The sequence below is a fragment of the Physcomitrium patens genome, chromosome 22, assembly GCF_059467195.1.
Source record: "Physcomitrium patens ecotype Gransden chromosome 22, ASM5946719v1, whole genome shotgun sequence".
Classification (NCBI taxonomy): domain Eukaryota; kingdom Viridiplantae; phylum Streptophyta; class Bryopsida; order Funariales; family Funariaceae; genus Physcomitrium; species Physcomitrium patens.
Genome location: NC_143431.1, coordinates 3,444,143 through 3,464,250, shown reverse-complemented (window position 1 = coordinate 3,464,250; position 20,108 = coordinate 3,444,143). Strand labels below are relative to the sequence as shown.

The following is a 20,108-nucleotide window of genomic DNA, read 5'->3' as shown; positions in this document are numbered from 1 at the left end:
GATCGCCGCTATCTCCAACTTCAAGGACTATTTTTCAGTAGGTCTAAAATCGACAGAAACCTGATTCAACCCGCTAAAGAGCTAGCTTATTCTAAACTCATTCTGGCTTAAGGTACAGAGAATAGGATTACCCGGCTGTTTACAATTGAACAAGACTCTGAGGCGACTTAAACTGAGAAACAAACGGCGAGGACATCATTTGCATCGGACGAAGAAAAATCCTTGACCAGACTGAAACAAAAACACATTGAAACTTATTCACTCAGTGACCATTAATGAAACTCCCAGGCTAGATAATGTGTGGGTACAAGTATCCAACTAAGAGAGTGCCAGAATCAAAAGTACATTCGAATGAACATAAAATGTTACTGCAGACGACGTCGTGGGAGTTTTCCTTCGCAAAAACTACAAGACAGAATCTGATTTGAGAGATTTCCCAAACCAAATGATAATCGTCTTACTCGGTTTTAGGAAACGAAAATAGTCCAGTTTGTATCTGCCAGCTGAAGGACTGGCTTTGCATGATCTATTGACGCCCCTATCAACAAACTGTGAGATTCCAGAGAAGAGATCTGGGTAGACGTTGAAGATGATCCTCATCACTTGACATCGTCAAAACTGGATGCTGTCGAATTCGTAGCCAGCAATTGCTGTTTGTGCTACTTCCTTCCGAGACACCTAGAGCCTCAAAATCCTCATCGGTAGAATTCATCTAAATCTTCTATTCATCGCATGGCTCTCTCGGCACGGCCCCTGCAATACAAAACAAACGTTCAGTACTGAAAAGCTCAGGTGAGAAGGGATTAATTAGGGCTTGGCATCTACGCAACAGTCTACACGCACCCGAAGATCAGAAAATTGAAGCCGAATTGTTAAGCGTTGATGACATTGCGCAAGCTAACACGTAAGATTTGCCACCTCGTGTCCATTGTGGTGAAGGGATTTGGCCTCCAATGGTGCTGCCACTAGCTCCGCTTCCGCCTCCACCTCCACCTCCGCTCCTATTCGCGCTCTCCCCTACAAGTCTAGAACTAGACGGAAATGGTCCGAGCGGTCCTAGCGCTCCGGAAAGGCCAAGAGCCTGAAGAGCTTCATACGAGTTTACTCCAGCCCTTGCTAGTTCCATGAGATGCTCTCTAGAAAGATGTGAGGGATCTCCTCTTGCGAGATCCATCAACTGTTCTCTCGTTAACATGTGCTCCCGGTAGACCTGTCCTGGAAGAAGACCTGTGCCTATTCCTAAGGACGATGATGCTCCCCCTGTATACCTCGCCAAGTCTGAATGAGCGATAGATAGCTCAGTCTGCAACTGCGCGACCTGCCTTTGCAACACTGATATAGCGCCCACGCATCCGTATACGGGATCTTTCACCCGTGCGTCTGACTCGTACGCAAGAGAATTCACCGCATCCTCCCTTCGATGCGTTGGAAGTTCGTTCAGAAGCTTTGTAATATTGCTTGCTCCAAATATCTTGTGAACATTGGCGAACTTGTGCGGCTGGTCGGGCGGGAAGTAGGGCGCAAAAACACATTCTTCCGTGCATTTTCTCCTCAAAAACTTGCATGCAGCGCACGGAAAACTCGAGGAAGACGCCATTCCTGGCTACCAGATCCCAAACTTAATAAACAAGAATACCATTCACCGCTCGCCCTGACCACCTCCCAAAAAATATACATCTACCAAATAAAAAATGACAGGCTCTTTAATTCATCCTACACGAAAAGCCTAGTATTCTCGATCTTCCAAACGACTTCAACGTAACTCTCGAATTCCAGCTATCAACACGAACAGTCACACAAGGCTTTCCGTACGGTTGTGCCCTGTCTCTATACACAGTTAACCCCAAGAGCAGCGACAGTCCCAGTCTGTGCCAAGCGAAAACTCGTGATCCAGAATTACAAGCAATACCTCACAACGCTCGGGGACGCGATAGAATTCAAGGTCAGAACATCAGAGAAACACAATGGACCCCACAAACTCTTTTCTTCAGGTGATTCTCAAGTGTATCGGAATCGCGGAAGCAATCGGGCTCAAGGAACTCATCAGATCCTTTCTCCAGTGACCACCAAGAATAACCACCGCCACCACCACCATCATCATCATCTTTCCCATCCCAAAAGACTCGTAACCGACATTAGCTAGCACCAGAACCCATCAGCAGGAGCAGGAGCAGGAGCAGCAGAAGGGAGGAAATCCCATAAAGCACGGACCTCTTTTCATGGTTGTCGAGAAGGCATCACAAAATCCATCGTCAGTGCCCTAGGGAGCAGCGGCGTTCCGGCACCACCCCACGTCCCGAGGAGGAAGCTACTGTGTCCCGAGGGAAGGAAGGGAGTGAGGGAGGGAGGGCTCTCCTCGCGCGCACCGATCAGCGCCCAGGCCCGAAAAGCCTCCTCCTCCTCTTAGTGCGGGGCAACGCATTCATACTCTCTCGCTCTCTCTCTCGCTCCACTCTCTATCTGTTTGTCTGTGCTGCTGTGGCACGCACTCTCACACTCTCTCTCTCTCTCTCTCTGTGAGTGCAGCTCCCTTCCTCCGAGTCTTCCTCCGACCTGGCCCCTCCTCCCTCGTGGTGCTGCTTTAACGACCCCGCCCGGCGCCGAACTCGGCAGCAGCGCCACCACGCTTCGTTAATCCATCGCCGCAGACCACGCGAAGGCCCCCCCCACGCTAAGACCCCTCCTCTTCGTTTTCTTCTTCCCACAGAGGAGACGCCCTGTGACCGCTCCCGCGCTTGCCCTAGCTCCACCTCCCCTCCGAAGCCCGGGTCAGCCCGAGGAGTAGAGGCGCTTCGCAAATTTGGTGATGTATGTTGTTATATAACTAAGTAACAAGGGTAGAATAGAACTAGAATTCTCAATAAACACACATTGTATACATATATAGAGATGGTATTCCTAATCTCACCACAATTTTTGCTATTGTAACCACAACTTTGTACCTAATTGACATATTATTTATTTCTTTTTTCTTTTTCTTTTTCTTTTAAATTTTTTATTTCAAAATATATAGTAGATAGAGGGATGCGGTGGTAGTAGCAAATATTGTGGTGGCAATAGCAAATATTGCAGTCACATTAGCAAATATTGTAGTCACATTAGTAATATCTTGTATATATATATATATATATATATATATATTTATAAAATACTAAAAAAATAGTTTAAAATTTCTAAAAATAAATAGAAAAAGACACAATACTTTTTATTAGAAAAATTAGTTATTTAATTATTTAATATAATTCAATATAATTTTTTTGGTTAGGATTCTTTTAAAAAGATATGGTTGATTTATTTTTTTAACAATGTTAAAATAGTTTTTTTAAGAAATAAAGTAATTTCAAGTTTGTAGTGCATTACAATTTCTTTTGATGAGATATTTTAAAAAGATGATTATATATATATATATATATATACATACATCTACATTTTTTATACTTTACCAAAGATGTCAAGTTTTTACTTCCATCACAATTAGTTAAATTGTAATTGTAATTTTACTAAACTATCACTAAGTAATAATACATAGTATGGCTATTTCTTTCATCAAAGCTTGTCAATTGTTCGAAGACAATTGTTGCCTAATGTTAGTACTTAATGTCAAATTGGTGGGATTCTTGTTATATTGTTATGGTGATTAGTCATTATATTTAAACAATTTTTAATCAACATATAAGCAAGTCTTAATAACTTAAAGCTTATCTTGAGAAGTTTTTGTACAAAGTCTCATAAAGATTCCTTTCTTGGTGAAGAAAAACTCACTTTTGAAAATCTTAGTTTTTAAAAATGTTATAAAGTCAAAAGAGACTATGACATAGATGAGCTAAGTTGTCAAAAGGTAAATAAATATAAATAATTTTTATTAAAATAAAAAATCTAAGTTGTCTCAAATTTGATAATTGTTTTAAAAGTTTTTGAAGATTTTGTTAATTTTTTTAATCTACTATATATATATTCCAAGCTTAAAAAATTATTTGTAGTATTTTATATTAAAGTCTAAAAAGTATCAAAATTTGATAAGTTCTTACACCTTATCATATCTAAATTACTTAGTAGTAAATATTTACAAAATAATTTTAATATTTGAGATGAAAATAGTGGTTGAATAATATGCAAGAAGTCTTAAAATATAAATAATAATTTCTTGAAATATTTTAATAAATATAATTTGAAAACATCAATATTCTAGATTTTCATCATGATATAAATTTATAATCAAATCCAAATACAATATAAAATTTTAAAAGAATATTTTTTTAGAAAAAATAATTATAGTTTTAAAAATAAAATTTTAAATATATTTACAATAAAAATAATCATTTATTTTATTACATGTAACTTAATATAGTTTTAGAGTAAAAAATATTTTTAAAATCATTACATGCTAAAATCAGTATAAAACCAATTTTATTTTAAAACTCTAATTTAATTTATTCATTAAAAATTAGATAAGATAATTTTTTCTTTTAAAATAATTAGAAGATACATAATTTTTTTAAAAATTAATTCAATAATCACTAAAAATTTGGATTTTTAAGATATATTTTTATATTATCTAAAAATATTTTAATCATAAATTTAAAAATATGATTTTAAAAAAATTAATAAAATAAAAGTTTTATTAATTAAAAATTAATTTTAAGTCCAATATTTTTCTAAAATTTATATATCTATATATATATATAAAGTTGTTAAAGTGATACTTCTACTTTGTTAATGTTATACTTCCTTACTATCTCATGATAAATTCTCTATCCATATCTTTTATACCTTCTTCTCTATTCTCAATTTTATATCTCAACTTTCTATCTATGTTTTTTGTTTTCCATCCATAGCTCCAATCTAACCCCTTCCCTCGCTTCCATCAAATACTCGTGTCTCCCATTTCTATTTCCAAAGATGGGAGGTGAGATGCATTTGAACCATTGGATTTGTAGAGAATGATTGGAATAAGAATGAATTATTGGTGTGCAAAGAGAGTTATTGAAAATATTAGTAGTGATATAACTGAGCATGTTCAAAGAGCTGTCATGCCTCTCAAGCCATTTTATACTCAAAAAAGAGACATAGTATCAAGGGCATAAATCTCAAAGAAATAAAACCTCAATACATTCTTATGTCACTCAAAAAGACTAAAAAATCACTTGAAGATGATATAGTAGTAATCTAGAATGACTATTGCCAAAGACAAGAAGTTAAGGAAGTTTTGAAAGAAGATTAAGGATTAAAAAGGTGTTGATAAGAATGAAGAAGGCTTCATTCTTGCTCCATATATACTCTTAACTAAGAGCCATATGGTCATGTCTTGTAAGTCCTCAAAAACTTGTTGACTTTACAAGATATGTATCTTAACTTATAAGACAATTTTTCTATATATGTACTACATAGTTAGCTTGTTGTGCAAGCTACCAATATGTGGTTAACTTGTTGACTAAATTTCTAACCTACCAATTAACTAAAAACTCATGTAAAGTCAAAGCAACATCTATAAAGCTTCTAAGAAGCTTGTCTAGAAAATATTATGAAATAAATTTACTTTTACTTACTTTTATTTAATCATATAGGTAAATCTTAAAATAAATATGTATGTCCGTGACACATAGTTGTATCATAAGCTCTATTATTCTTTACTTCTGCACCACCAAATGTGGCAATACGATAAGGTTTTAGATTGAGATGAAGAACTTAAGAAGAAGGGAGAGATGGAAATAGAGAATTAATCATGAGATAGCAATGAAATGTAGCATTAACAAAAAGAATGTATGGCTTTTACAACTCTTTACATAAACACACACACACACACACTTATATATATATATATATATATATATACACACATATATATCAAAATGTTAAGATAATAATATCTAAATATAAAAAAATCAAGCAATTTATATCTATAACTATAGTAGTCCACAAGTTCTTATGATATATATATTTTCAAATAAAAAATTAAATATTACCTATTACAATAAAATATATTAAAATATAAAAAAAATTAAAAATAGTTTTTAAGTTTTTTTTTGAGAATTTCAATAGTAAAAAAAATTATGTAGTAATATAATTACATATGTATTATATTTTTTGTTGTTATTTTTTTTCTTATGGCTATTTTTTCTATATTATTAATCAATTTCATTGCTTAAAACTATAAAATAAAAATAAATTAGTTCAAAACTATTTTAAAAAATGATTATTTTTTTATTAAAATTATTTTAAAAAATAAATTATAAAATAAGTTTAATTTTTTTAAATGATTAAATTTTTTTAAAATTAATAAAATAGTACTATTAATAGCTATGAAATTATCAATCATATTCATAAAATAAGTAAAATTCTAATAAAGTTCTAATAAAATCTAATGAAAACTTTTATGTAAAAAAACATATATATAATTTTTCATCTGATCTTTAATTGAAGTAAATATCAACTATTAGATCTATTGAAGAAAACTGACAAATTCCCTTTTTTATATAAATTTTAGCTATATTTTACAAATTAAAGTAATCAACAAGAATGCATATAAAAGATTTATAATATTCTTTAAAATTTTGTTGATCACATGTTATGTTTAAAGACATATCTTAGGACCAAGAACAAAATACATCTATACATAAATATCTTGTTTTGTTATAAAATTTATGTCATACTATAAGAACCATTACATTTAAGAACAAATTTATTTCATAACTTGCAACTTTCATCAATCACTTCTTCTAAAAACAGCAACAAATACAAGTCTTTCTTGTGTTAACATTTAATCTCTTCCGATCAACTAAATTCTAAATTTTCTACCTGCCATTAGTTAGCAAGACTTCTTTCTATGACCAAAACAATAGCCCCAACTACACATCAATAAAAACTTAATAACATAAAGCCCATAAATGGAAGTCCTACTACTTCAAACTAATATAGAAAGATTAGAAACCAACAAAAAAGTTGTGGAAATTGTAACCTCCTTCGAAGTTCTCTCAGCAACTTGCCAGCGGCACCAACGTCTGCAAAATCTAGAACTGCATCGCTGCACAATCCAAAACCAGAGGCACCGAGTGTTTATTTTCCTACATGTTTATACAAAAACATGCTATTTGTGATCCCTTTCATCAAATGTCGGATAAAACAGATGACGTTGCGATGTGTTAAAAGGAAAAAAAGGGTGCTGTTGAAGTGGCAGCAATGAAGCTCAGAGACCAGCTTCGGAGTACTGCAGTTGAGCCATACTGAACGTCTTATTTACACGATGAGAGCTAGACAGAGTGAGACACACTATTTTGCCTCACTTGCTGTTACTATTCCTCTCTTGTTTTGTCGATGGAGGTCCTTGCTCTCATTCTTATGGTTTTTGCTTTTGTTTTTGTTTCTGTGTTCTCTTCGTTGGTCTTCACGAGACTAGTCGAGTTCACCAGGCACACAACAGAATGATGTGCCGAACTCTCCGAGATGATCCTCTCGTGGAAGTTCTAAACTTGAAGCGACTACAACATCCAGTCTGTAGTCAGTCAATTTGATGAACAAGGCATCAGTTTACTACATTTTGAAAGATGCCCATGACAGGCTCTACTATGGGGACAGTGTTTGCAAAGTCTGAGGTGAAAACTCAACATGAGATTGTTTTAAAATAACATTGTGGTGTATGTTTGTTTGATTCATCGTAACATATGTGCATATGTACATTAAATCTCACTTCAAACCATCAATACGAACGCTCATTGGCATTGTTGCTCTTCTATTATCATCATATGGTTATCTAAATTCAGTAAAAAAGGTCATATTCTCATAACATAGTCAACTTACTTGGTAACTCACACACAGAACTCTAAATACTTAACTCTAAATATATGTGTGTGTGTATATATATATATATATATATATATTTAAATTTTGATGTATAACCATGATTGCAGTTGTACTAACATGCAATATTGTTTCTGTCATTGTATATAATTAAGGTTAAAACTTGAGCATTGAAGTTTCCTTTGAAACACAAGAAGGCATAAAATAAATGTAAAACAGACATCAAAGTGCTCGTGGTAAAAATCGATTTGCCAAACTCCTGGTAGATATGATATTACATTGTAAAAAAAACGTGTAAACAATATTGAAATGACCTCTAACCTTCCTTTTATCCTTATAAGTTAAATCAGAAAAAATATCAGATCTACTCAAAAACATGCCACAACATGAGTGAAGATCTGTTTTCTTATTTTTGGGTACTTCAGAAATTCTAAAGATATAGTTAAGATAGAACATGTCAAAGTGGTCGAGCACACATCAACAATCTGTAGGGCAGAAATGATACCACTCTTTCAAAACCTGTACCCACGAATATTGCAGAAGCATGATCTGTATCAGGAAGGGGCTGACAATGACTTAGTAACATGGCACGATTTGTTGAGGTGACAGGCAGCTAGCGCATACCACAAATTATATCCGTGTGGATAACTTCTGAAGATTTCAGTACGTCTAAGACACATCGATATGCCGGCCTGACTGCAATTTATCATGGATAAGGGCTTTGTAAACGTGGCTAGATTGTGCACATCATTCTAAGGCTAGAGGCTCGTGGCTACGCTCTTGCCCAAATGTCATCCTGTAGAACCATGAGAAAATAGATCTGTTGAGTTTTCACAGCAAATCAGATAAAGATGAATTGAACAATATGAGTATAAGGCAAATCAAGCAAATACACTATCTCGGTAAAGGTCAGCACAATGTGTGCAAATTTTACAATTTCTACCAAGCAGGAAGAGAACTCGGCTTTATACACTGTTGCCAGAATGGTTGGTATACCAAGTATGAACTTGGGTACCCTCCATCGACAGTGTACCTCCTGGGTGATTCCATCAACTAAAATACACTTGCCTATCAGATTATGATCTAATCTTCCTTTGCATCTTCTTTAGAAAGCAACAATCTGAATATCTAAAATTAGTAGACCACACCAATTGTTTTCTTTTGTGATCATTTTGTGCCCTTAGAAGCATTTTTCAAGGCATTCACAAGAGCCTCAAGATATGCAGGGGTGCTATGATCAGATAACATCGAACTTGAGAGCACAATGCGGCTAAATCGAGATTTATTGGTGTCGGTTCCTTTCACGACTGTGTAAGTGTACTTTTGAGTCTCAGTTTTCTTCTCAGTTCCTGTCTTTGAGTCACTTTTTGGGCTTTCCTTCTTTGATTCTCCATGATTCTGGTTCGCTTGATCCTGGCCTGCTTGAACTTCAGCGGCTTGGTTCTGTTTGTCTTCAGTTTCGAGCGCTGGATCCTGCTTGGTTTGATTCTGGTTGACTTGAGTTTTGAGCGCTGGATCCTGCTCTGCTTGATTTTGTTCCGCTGGAGATTTGTACATCTCATTCAGAGGTTCACGGGTGATATGAAAAAGTAATCCAGGAACAAAAAGTCTACTTTTCACCAGAATGTCCTGATTGCTTTCCGAAGTGGTTGTTGCTGCATTGGCTGCAAGAACAGCTGCTGCTTCTCCCTCGTTTGTCTCCTCAACACTCTTCTCTATGGTGGATAATGATTCGTTTACACCTCGTTTAACTGGTTTCCCAGTCCACACACACGAAAATCATCAAACTAACATCAAATAGAGACAATTTCATGTAAAATGTAAAAACTCGATGAATCCAGTGACAGTCAAACCTAAATTTCATACCTCTATCAGTAGCTGCTGCGATAAAACTAGTCGCAGCCGCACCTCCCAATGTAAGCCAAACATTGGGCTTTTGGGATTCCGGGACATCAGCAGGTTTTGTACGGGAAATCCTTGAAAGTAAGGTATTCCCTGCACTTAAAAGAGCACTATATCCTACATTCTTCGTTTTTTCATAAAGCTGTTGTGTTTCAGCAGACACCTCCTTCTGTTGGAACCTTTCAGCTGTTGCTTGGAGCATTTCCACAACTAGTCTTTTGGTGGTCCCATCCTTGAAGGCTTGACTCCTACAAGATTTTATACGTGACGATGTTAATTCAAATCATAACTGTGGTAATACACAACAATCTTAAAGAAGAAGTTTCAAAAGAAAAATAAAAAATAGTGTAGAACACTTAACATAGTGAATATATTCGATTGAATATGCATTTCGCAAGTTATACAAGACAATGCATCTCATACAGTTCCTTTGTAACATGTACCAGTCTGTTTGCTGCATTTCCGAGCGCAGGTCTTCCAGTGCTGCCGGGGTAACACGAGCCACCACATCATCCTGTCATCAAAAAGATATCTTCATCAATCTAAACCCGAATGAGATTGGGGGTTACATTAAATTTATATCAATGAATTTAAATCATTAAGGGTATACTAAAAAAAGAGAGTCAGAAATAACCTGCAGCACGATGTTTTTTATGAAGGAGGATGAATTTGCAAGGTTCAGGTCAACACACGGTGGGCAACCGAAGCCCCAACATGTAATCATGACAGGAGGAATATTTAAGACTCTTGAAGCTTCTCCAGATGGTTTGGATTCCGTCTCCCGAAGCAAGAGAGACAACAGAGCAGCTGTGCCCGCGCCTAGAGAGTGCCCCACGACTACCATAGAGTACCCCTGCCACATTACCTTTTCTTAGACAAGCACCCTGTTTAAATTATAATCCAGGCACACATCCCACAAACACGTGGTATACTTGTACCTCTACATAAGTCCCACCTCTACGTATTCGAATCATCATGTGTGAATTATACATCTTAACTCACAGGATTTTCTTGGAGAACATCATGCAAAGTCTGCCCTTCGCTATTCAGCAACCCTCGTGCTGCTGAAAGCATTCCGGAGTGCGCATACCTGAACGCAAAATATACTTAGCACCTCAATTGGACATGCCATCGATATAAGAACACCTGAGACAATTGCAACGAACTCCATCTTCGTACTTCAAAGCTCTAAAAATCTACTACGTGACTTTATGGAAATGATTAATGAGTGCCCCTCCAGACACAACCTAATGAGGAGTATTCGTCTCATACAAAGCAAGTCATAGGGCTTGAGTGGACCCCAATGCATAAAAACTCATCGATAAACTCAAATGTAAAATATCGGTATATAAGAAGAAAAAAAAGAAAAAAGAAAGAAAGAAAGAAAGAAAGAAAGAAAGAAAGAAAGAAAGTAAAAAGAAAAGAAAAAGGTCAGCTTGGAATGCAAGATTTACCCTCCTTCAAAGGGTTCGCTGTGGGTACTTAAGTCTGTCAGCACGTCTTGGGCAGTATAGGTACCTCGAATACCCATAACCACACATCTACGCTGGCGATGTACAACAATGTAATAAGCAGGTTGCAGCACTGAAGCGGTGGCCTCTAGCTTCACAATATCCTCTTCTCGTACCTGTTCGACCAATTGGAGAGGTGGTCTACATTAAGGAGCTCCTTATAATCTGTTCTGTTTGGGATTCTCAATGGCCCAGCTTGATTGTCACAAGACCAGGTGGTGAACCGAACGAGCTCTAAATGTATTAACATACTCTACACCAACAACAGTCTCGCGTCTGAGGAACATGAAACAGCAGCACTGGAAAAGCAAATTACCTTCATGGTAGAGGCAAGTGTTGATTTCTTGTCCTCATATGCCGCTGTAGCCCAACCTAACCATTCCAACATGTCATCTAGTTCATTCCTGAGAAGAATATTGTCAAGGAAACAGTTAGTGTCATAAATTCTGTAAACATCAAGATCAGATTATATTACGCAACCTTCCTTTTCTGAATTCCTTATTTGACTTGAAAGGGAATTAGACATTCAACGTCAAAAAAGAAGTTCTGTACACTTGAGGAATAATCAGCTCATTAAAATGAAATCTGTAAGGTTTATCCAAGTCTAAACAATTTATCCAAGTCTAAACAATGTTTACGAGTAAGAACGCCCCGCATTTGTTTAACAGAGATAGCAGTTCATACTTGTGCTCAACAGGGACACCAGTGATGGTATCCACAGCCTTCTCCACGGAATGTCGGTTAAACAGCTTGAAAAGTCCAAGAGTTATGTCTCCAACGCTCCACTTGCTCATGCTCGAAGCGCTGTGCATCACGCTCGCTGCCACAGCCGTAAGAATTTGCTCCATCCCCGTTGGTGTCTGTGTCGTATCCTCTTCTGAAACCAATCAAAATTAACTGATATGAAAAATACATCCACTAAGACAGTGTTACCAGTGTTTCCAGCACCTGCCGTGCTTCTGACTTCTTTAAATCTACATCTTCCAAAATTTCCCACCATCTAGCGATATAATTCAAGTGGAAGGTATTTAAACCTAAGTAGATCAAGGAAGTGAAGAAAAATGGCACCAAAATAGAAACTATGGAGCAGGGAATATGTACCCTTCCATTCAAGCTTCCAAGTTCAAGTTCTACAAAACAGCTTGCAAGTAAGCAATGTGTTCCTTTCGAGATTAACATTTATTAAATTGTGGTCGATGTTTAGCAAGCTTTTGGAAAGGTAACGAAGCAGCACCCATGTACAATTTCTCTAGAACATACTCGTAAAAAAAAACAAAGCGACTGATCCGCACCAAGATTACAACGAAAAACCTAATTGAACATCATAACGAAATTCCTCGCTATCAGTGTCGCATCCAAAAGAATAATACTAATGTGAGAGATTCAGATGCTGAAACGAAGGGGAAGGGATTGAATCTACGCACTGGATTCATCGATGATACTTTTCTGAGAATCCAAAGCCCGTCTCTCGCCTGCCATCCCCTCATCGCCCTGCTTCCCTTCCGAGATTGTCATGACTCTCCCTCCTCCCTCCTCCATCCTCCTGCTTCCTCTCTCCCTTAACTCCACAGCAACAACTCAACAGTACCAACCCCACTGCACCAACACCACACCCTAAATTCTAACCCCAGTTCCAAATATTCTCCGCAACCCAAAATCCACCACCCTTCGCGAATTCCCTTCTCTCCACTTCACGACCGATCGCACCGACGCAATCCCGAATCCCCAGACATCCAATCGAACAGTTGCAGATTGCATACAAGTCGAAATTTCGCTCTCAAAACCCGACCGATCAAGTCAACCCAGCTGCTGCAAGAAACATAACCAAGGATTAGAGCAAAAGCTAAAAAAACATACGAGGAGTGAGGGTGCGATTCTCCGAAATGTATGAGATTGCAAACCAGCGACCGCGATGACGCCCTCGACAAATTTCGAGCCCCAAGTTCCGTCCCGCAAATTCCTCCCATGATGCCATCGTGGCGTCCACGTCACGCCACCGACACTGAGTCCTGCCCATGAGCTCCTCACGGCTGTCAACGTGGCGCCGTATCCTCTCGGTAATCAGTAACCGCGAAGCGCGGCCGCAACATCGTGGATCATGGGTTGTGCTTACAAACGTGATTAGTCTACTGGTATCATAAACTGGCTGAACCTTGTTAACCTCTGTTCGATCCATTGCTGATTGTGTATTATTTGATTGGGTGTGATGGCTATTAACAATATGTTTATGATATTGTGGTTCAAGGAAGGGGAAATTACATGATTGAATTCAAAATACTATTATTTTGTAAAAATATAAATGCTATGTTAAAATATGGTTCTATATAGTCATTTCTAATAATCTTATAGAAGTCAAGATTTGTGTTTCTTTGTTTAACTACTTGTAATATTTTATGCAACTTACTAAATAATTCTTTCATAAAAATTTCTGGCAAAGATTGTAAGTAAAAAGAAATTAATAAAATTTGATACCAAATTTTTTGAATTAAAATTATATATATATATATATATATATATATATATTAATAGTAAAATTACCATATATGATTTTAAATTTCTTATAAAATATTAAACCATGAAACATTGTTCAACACTGTAATTTAGCAACTATTTATGGATTTCAATGTGTATTAGTATTTTTATATGTGTTATCAAATATATATTAATAATCATGTGTAAACATATTTATAAAGATATAAGTAAGACCTCAACCTCAAGGGTGTATTTAAAAGTGTAGATTTATAATATGTGGTATTTAAAATATTATCTATAAAAACATTGGATATTTAATATATATATATATATATATATATATATATATAGTTTAACTTGTATTATATTTCTTTATTGAAAGAGTTGTTGCCCTATAAGAAATTTTATCATTAAGTGGACATTTTTTATAATATAATCATACAAAAAAAAAAAAAAAAAAAAAAAAACTTATGTAAGATGTTGTATAAGAAGTTCAAAATAAGAAAATTAATTCAAATATTACAATGTTGAGTAGTTCCTTTAAAGAATGCTAACATTATGTATTAAGGACATGAATCTAAACAATCTTGTTAGAAGAAGAATATATTCATGTATGTTTAAGAAAGAAGAAAAAAGTTCAAAAAGAAATATATTTGTGATGTAGGTTGGTAATAATATAGCTATTGCTAAGTATAAAGAGACTAGAGGGTTTTGAAGTAAGAGTGGGGAACAAAAAAGATTTTGACAAGAAAAGCAAGAAAAAAAGAAAACTAATAGAAATTTTTGTAACTACCATGCACACCTACAAATCTACTCCATGTCAAAGAACCTTCTTTGATGTTTTTTATAAATATATCATACACCTAATCTATTCCTCACTATTGTTTTTTTACTCAAGTAGTGTATATATAACTATGAATATATAGAACATAAAAATTGAATAATATAACATTCTTTATCATTATGAATATTATTATTTAAAATATAATAAAAAATAATTATAATATTAAAATATTTATTTGTGTCACATGAATTAAATGTCTAACAAAAAATAAAAAACTTAATTTTACAATTATTATATATCATCATTATATTCTATGTCCTAATAAAAAGAAAAGCAAAAGCACATGAAAGTTTAATAACACACATGATGTAAAATGATATGAAATACAATGAAAAAGATAAAGATAATAAGATTTGGTGGAAAGTGCACATGACAAGGCAATTGAGATTGGAAGAGAGTCTACTTATTTGCATAGATATAAACAAAGCGCGGTGATGGGATAGGTTTGTTTCATCCACGTCAAACTCACAGGAAGATGAGATTGTGTAAAAGAAATCGTGCACGTGATAATCGTTTCCTTCCCCCTCAAGAAAGCGGAATCAGATTGATAGGCTCAACGGACGAAAGTAGGACGAGAGTAGGACGGAATAATTCTGTCCGTCCGTCCCACTCCATGGCCAGCGGCAGATTGTTCATGCTTCCGTTTGGATTGTAAGATTGCTTGAGAAAAAAATTGTTTGCGACCAAGTTTGTCTCTGACATTTGCACAATTGGACGCGAAGAATCCATTGCTATCGAGCGGGGACGAGTCTCGGGGTGGGAGCGATGGGGGACCACAAGGCGAAAGGGATGGAATACGAGAAGACGGCTGAAAACAAGCTCAACACCTGGGCTTTCTTCGGGAGCAAGTATGAAGATGCGGCCGATTTGTTGGAGAAGGCCGGGAACTCTTACAAGCTTTCCAAATCCTGTGAGTGAAAATTTTATCAGCGCTGATTTTGTATCTAATTCTCTTGTTTGAAGTTCAATTGGTTGAGTAGTTCATCTTGTTGTGCACAGGGGACGAAGCGGCCAGCGCGTATATTAAGTTGGCATCATGTCAATTGAAGGTACGAAAATCTCACGGGGATATCGGCGGGACAAGGATTGGAGTTGGAACGTGAAAGATACTGTAGGATTGGATCATAGCTGTAGATTTTCAATAAATTTAAAATGACAAAGAATCTAGGGTTATGTCTGTTATGTAGTACGTGGAGAATTTACGTAGCTGATTCGGGTTGCAGATGGATAGCAAGCATGAAGCAGCTGCAGCTTACGTTGATGCTGCAAATGCTTACAAGAAGAAGCCGGACTCCCAGCGTAATTCACTCTTCATGATTGCTGTTTCACTTCATTTCTTGGTGTTGAATCGCCAATCTGTGGAGCGTTATATTATTTTGGTGTCATACATACGTAGCTAATAACGTCGTGACTTTGTATTACAGAGGCCGTGAAGATGTTGGCCATGGCTACACAGATGTTCGAAGATATTGGACGGCTATCAATGGCAGCCAAGCATTACAAGGTGATCTCCCTCGCTCTCTCTCTCTCTCTCTCTCTCTCTCTCTACTCTCTTCGTTTTTTTTTTTTTTTTTTTTTTTTTTTTTTTTTTTTTTTTTGTTCTTTTAGTTCCTCCGACATTTGCCATGGTAGTCCTTCACTTCGTATTGTAGATACATCGATAGTTGCAACCGACGTCGTCCTAAGAGACCATTCCTTTTATACAACATGTCATTTTCCCGAATATTCATTTACCGAATTCCTGCATAGATGCCTCACGGCTTCTAGGGAAACGTGTTTAACTATCGTTAATGGTGTGAATTTGTGTTTCTAGATCGCGACTATAAACTGGTTTGAGTACTTGTTACGTGTGTAAATTGAATGTGATTTGTAAAGCGAAAGTGTGAAATATGTTTTTTATGCATACTTTATGCCACTACCCAGGTATATCGCTATTTTTAATAAATTCAGATCTTGATGAAGCCTCTACTAAGTTTAGTCACTCGCTAGGCAGGAGCTGCATGTCGCTGGCTTACTGGAGTCAAGGTACTACACATTTTTGATGACCTAGATGTGTATCTACAGGATATAGCGGACATTTATGAGAAGGAAGAAGATTTTGGAAAAGCAATGGAATACTACGACAAGGCAGCTGATCTTTACTCGGGAGAGAATATAGAGAGTACTAGCAACCAATGCAAGCTCAAGGTTGCACAATATGCTGCGCAAACGAAACAGTAAGTTGAACTGTTCCTTTCAGTTCATTGGTCATGAGCATTACAAGTTCACACTGGCAATCGATTTTTGCGGTAACCAAATGGTTTATATTGTTGTGCATCGAATGAACCTACGGTTTTATACTAAGGAGGTGACGCTGTGGTTGTTACATAGGATAAAATGAAATCTAAGTGTTTATCTTTTATTTGGTTACATATTCAACATTTGTACAAAATTCCAGCTTTTTTAGTAATTTCTAACGGCATATTTGGTTGTTGTGACAGGTATGAAAGAGCAACTCAAATCTATCAAACAGTAGCGAAGAATTCGATGAACAACAACTTGTTGAAATATAGTGTAAAAGGATACCTCTTGAATGCTGGTCTGTGTCAGATCTGTGGAAAAGACATTGTTGCTGTCCAGAACGCCATAGAAAGTTATCAGGTGGGTTCTCTAAAGCGGCAAGTCTTGATACTTTTTGACAGCGTGATAGATAGTGTAATCTAGAAGAGTTTGACGGCAAAGAAATGATTTAAACGTTGCTGCCGCAGGAGCTGGACCCTACGTTCTCTGGCACTAGAGAATGCAAGTTTTTGCAGGTATCTTCTCAGCCATGCAACTTATGCCATCGACTTCTATATATTGTTAGAATGTTTCAATTCCTATCTAGACAACTTTATTCTGAAAATGCAGACTGAATTCTTTGTGTTTGAACCTGAATTGTAAGCGTTGCGGGCTTATTGCAGGATTTAGCCGCATCGATCGATGAAATGGACGTTGAGAAATTCACTGAAGTTGTGAAAGAATTCGACAGCATGATCCGTCTGGTGAGCTTCCTGACACAAAGAGTATCTGAGTAGTCATCATCAGTGATGTGTTGTGTGAAGGATATTTAGTTAACATAAAAGCTCATCGAAATATCTCAATGTAAACCGTCTTTGCCAGTCAAATGATAATTTCGACGTAGTAGTTTGTTGAGCTTCCCTCCTGAACAGGGGTATGAATAATTGACTTTGTCGACTACCTGCGTGTTGTCATGATTGTGGCTACAATGGACTTGCAGTGTCACTGAGGTTTAAAGTAATGGACGTAGAGATGCCAGTCAAGGAATATTCGGATCGCTTGCAAATTTTTCATGAAATTTTCCGCCAGGCCTGACATTGGACCTTGCGGATTCAGGATCAATGGAAAACCACTTTGCTACTTCGAGCAAAGAACGCTTTGAAGACCAAAGGAGAGGATATTACTTGAAACATTGAACCAGACTTCAGTGCCGCCCCAAAAATATATTTGTTGCATACTGTAGAGCTAGCAGTCGTTACAACATTCTGCATACTTGTAGATATCCTGTAGGTGGCTTGACTTGGTGTTACTATTTTTTAAAGTTCACTGTGACCATGGATTGCTTCTCCGCGCACACCTCATATCTTTTTTAAACTTAGCATTTGATGGGTACTGCATCGACCATACCGTGAACCAATCGTAGTTGTAGAAGAGCCCATTACATACTTGGCTTTGCCCAGAAATGCGGAGTTTAACTGCATTTCTGGTCCGTGATTGTCTCAGACCGAAGAACCTACTGTGTCGTAATTTTGAGTTAGTTTGAGGATGAGAATGTCTCCTATGCTATCTTATAGCCTCTTTCGATGTTATCCCTACCAATTATCAGTGTACATAGGTTTTGTATTGATCACCTGCTGTAAATTTATTAGGGAGGATACCGTGGTGATGGGAAGGAGATAGTTCATAGAAGGCTATGTACACAAATAATCTGAATATGTTTTAGAGTATTTTGTAAAACATATCAATATTTTGTAAAAATATCAAGTTTTTAAAGATTTTATAATTAGTCTTTATTATTTTATATCATATGTTATATGTTTTTTAAAGTTGAATATTTTTATTAGTATGGACACTCAAGGAATAACTTAAGTTGAAATAATTTATTTTTTATATGTATTTAATTTTATTCTTCATGAATACTTAACAAAACATATTCTTTTTTTTTTTTACCCTTCTAAATTATAACACCAATAATAATACCAATTGAAATAAATGTATATCTCAATATATATATATATATATATATCTATGTGTGTGTGTGTGTGTGTGTTTTATTAAAATTTAAAATTTAGCATTAAAAGTTGAAACTTTATAATAAATTTTTATTTAGAAAAAATTAACTCCAGTATAATATAGTAATTTTAAATTTCATATAATCACATAATTTTTTTATTTATATAAAATTTTAAAATTAATACTATCAAGTAGATGTTGGTATTTTGTGTAATTATATACTTAAAGTATTTTTGAAATTAATATTAGAAGAATTTAGATAATATTTTAAAACTTTATTTATACTTTTTTGTCATAAAAATACCTTAGCAAAGTAATCACATCCAAGTCAAAGTCTGTAGAGAGTTCTCACTAATCAAAATTTGATTGGATGGTAATAAAGCATATTTTTAATGTATTATTAATAATAACCTTACAATATAATTTAACTAAGAATATGTTATAATTTTAAAATATATAATTTGCTATAAATTGGTATGTCTTGTGCTTCTTTGAGAATATGCATAGAATTGATTTTCGAAATCCACATGTTTATATTCTACTACTACATTGTTTTAGTATTATATTTAGATTGCATTATATTATTAATATCTAGACTTGTATTTTTAAAAAATATTTAAGAAAAGTTATTTATACAAAAATATATATATATATATATATATATATATATAGTATAAGCTTTAAATTGAACAACAAAGATTAAAGAAAATATAGAAAATAGTTTGTAAAAATAAAATTTTATATTTTATGTAAAACAATTATTGGTCTTCCTTATAACAACAAAGTCAAGTTTATTTTCTTTTTATTCTTAAAATATTACACCAACACAAATCTTCAACACATTAGCCAAAAAATCTACTACTTTCATTGTTGTAAACTTCTATCATCCTCACTTTAACTAAGTCCAAAGTTCATGTAAGAAATATCACATGTACAAAAAAGCACAACAAAAAAAATCAAAAGTTTCAATTAGTCTCTATCAAAACTTGATCCAAAATGCAAGGATATAATTTATTCAAATTAATCATTTATTACTAAGAGTAATAGGCTTACATCCAAAAATAAAAAACACAAAAAAATATATATATAAAAAAATATAAAAAAATAACAATCCTAATTCTAACGATGGAATCTCAACAATTCTAAATAGACCCTAGTAAAAAGTTAACAAAAGTTGTGCCAAAAAAGAGAGAAGAAAGAAAATAAATAAATAAATAAAGTAAGGTGCCTTACCAAGACAAACAAGTCTGTCCTTTGATGTCAGCATGGTTACATTAATCACGTTCTGATACGCTTGGTCGTGCGAAGGAGTG

General features: G+C 35.2%; 3 protein-coding genes across 6 annotated transcripts; 1 reads left to right on the top strand and 2 right to left on the bottom strand.

Moving 5' to 3' along the window:
- Window positions 1–247: 247 nt before the first annotated feature.
- On the bottom strand, window positions 248–2,653 carry LOC112274687 (protein LATERAL ORGAN BOUNDARIES). 2 transcript variants are annotated; one of them, XM_024504360.3, is made up of 3 exons: window positions 2,212–2,653; window positions 919–1,599; window positions 248–753 (listed from the first exon to the last, which is right to left on the bottom strand). In XM_024504360.3, the coding sequence occupies exons 1-3, from the start codon at window positions 2,219–2,221 to the stop codon at window positions 722–724; spliced, it is 723 nt and encodes a 240-aa protein (XP_024360128.2). In that variant the 5' UTR covers window positions 2,222–2,653; the 3' UTR covers window positions 248–721. The 2 variants fall into 2 exon arrangements, with proteins under 2 accessions (XP_024360128.2, XP_024360127.1); XM_024504359.3 differs by having other exon boundaries at window positions 844–1,599; window positions 2,212–2,542.
- Window positions 2,654–8,666: 6,013 nt separating this feature from the next.
- On the bottom strand, window positions 8,667–12,833 carry LOC112275336 (uncharacterized). 2 transcript variants are annotated; one of them, XM_024505626.3, is made up of 9 exons: window positions 12,632–12,833; window positions 11,892–12,084; window positions 11,524–11,611; window positions 11,151–11,323; window positions 10,699–10,786; window positions 10,331–10,549; window positions 10,140–10,210; window positions 9,661–9,944; window positions 8,667–9,545 (listed from the first exon to the last, which is right to left on the bottom strand). In XM_024505626.3, the coding sequence occupies exons 1-9, from the start codon at window positions 12,744–12,746 to the stop codon at window positions 8,962–8,964; spliced, it is 1,815 nt and encodes a 604-aa protein (XP_024361394.1). In that variant the 5' UTR covers window positions 12,747–12,833; the 3' UTR covers window positions 8,667–8,961. The 2 variants fall into 2 exon arrangements, with proteins under 2 accessions (XP_024361394.1, XP_024361395.1); XM_024505627.3 differs by having other exon boundaries at window positions 11,892–12,081.
- Window positions 12,834–15,156: 2,323 nt separating this feature from the next.
- On the top strand, window positions 15,157–18,583 carry LOC112274720 (alpha-soluble NSF attachment protein 2). Of its 2 annotated transcripts, none has more exons than XM_024504425.3 (9): window positions 15,157–15,433; window positions 15,523–15,572; window positions 15,747–15,822; window positions 15,948–16,027; window positions 16,588–16,739; window positions 17,004–17,163; window positions 17,271–17,318; window positions 17,466–17,546; window positions 17,783–18,583. In XM_024504425.3, the coding sequence occupies exons 1-9, from the start codon at window positions 15,289–15,291 to the stop codon at window positions 17,789–17,791; spliced, it is 801 nt and encodes a 266-aa protein (XP_024360193.1). In that variant the 5' UTR covers window positions 15,157–15,288; the 3' UTR covers window positions 17,792–18,583. The 2 variants fall into 2 exon arrangements, with proteins under 2 accessions (XP_024360193.1, XP_024360192.1); XM_024504424.3 differs by having other exon boundaries at window positions 15,158–15,433; window positions 17,899–18,583.
- The last annotated feature ends 1,525 nt before the right edge of the window (window positions 18,584–20,108 follow it).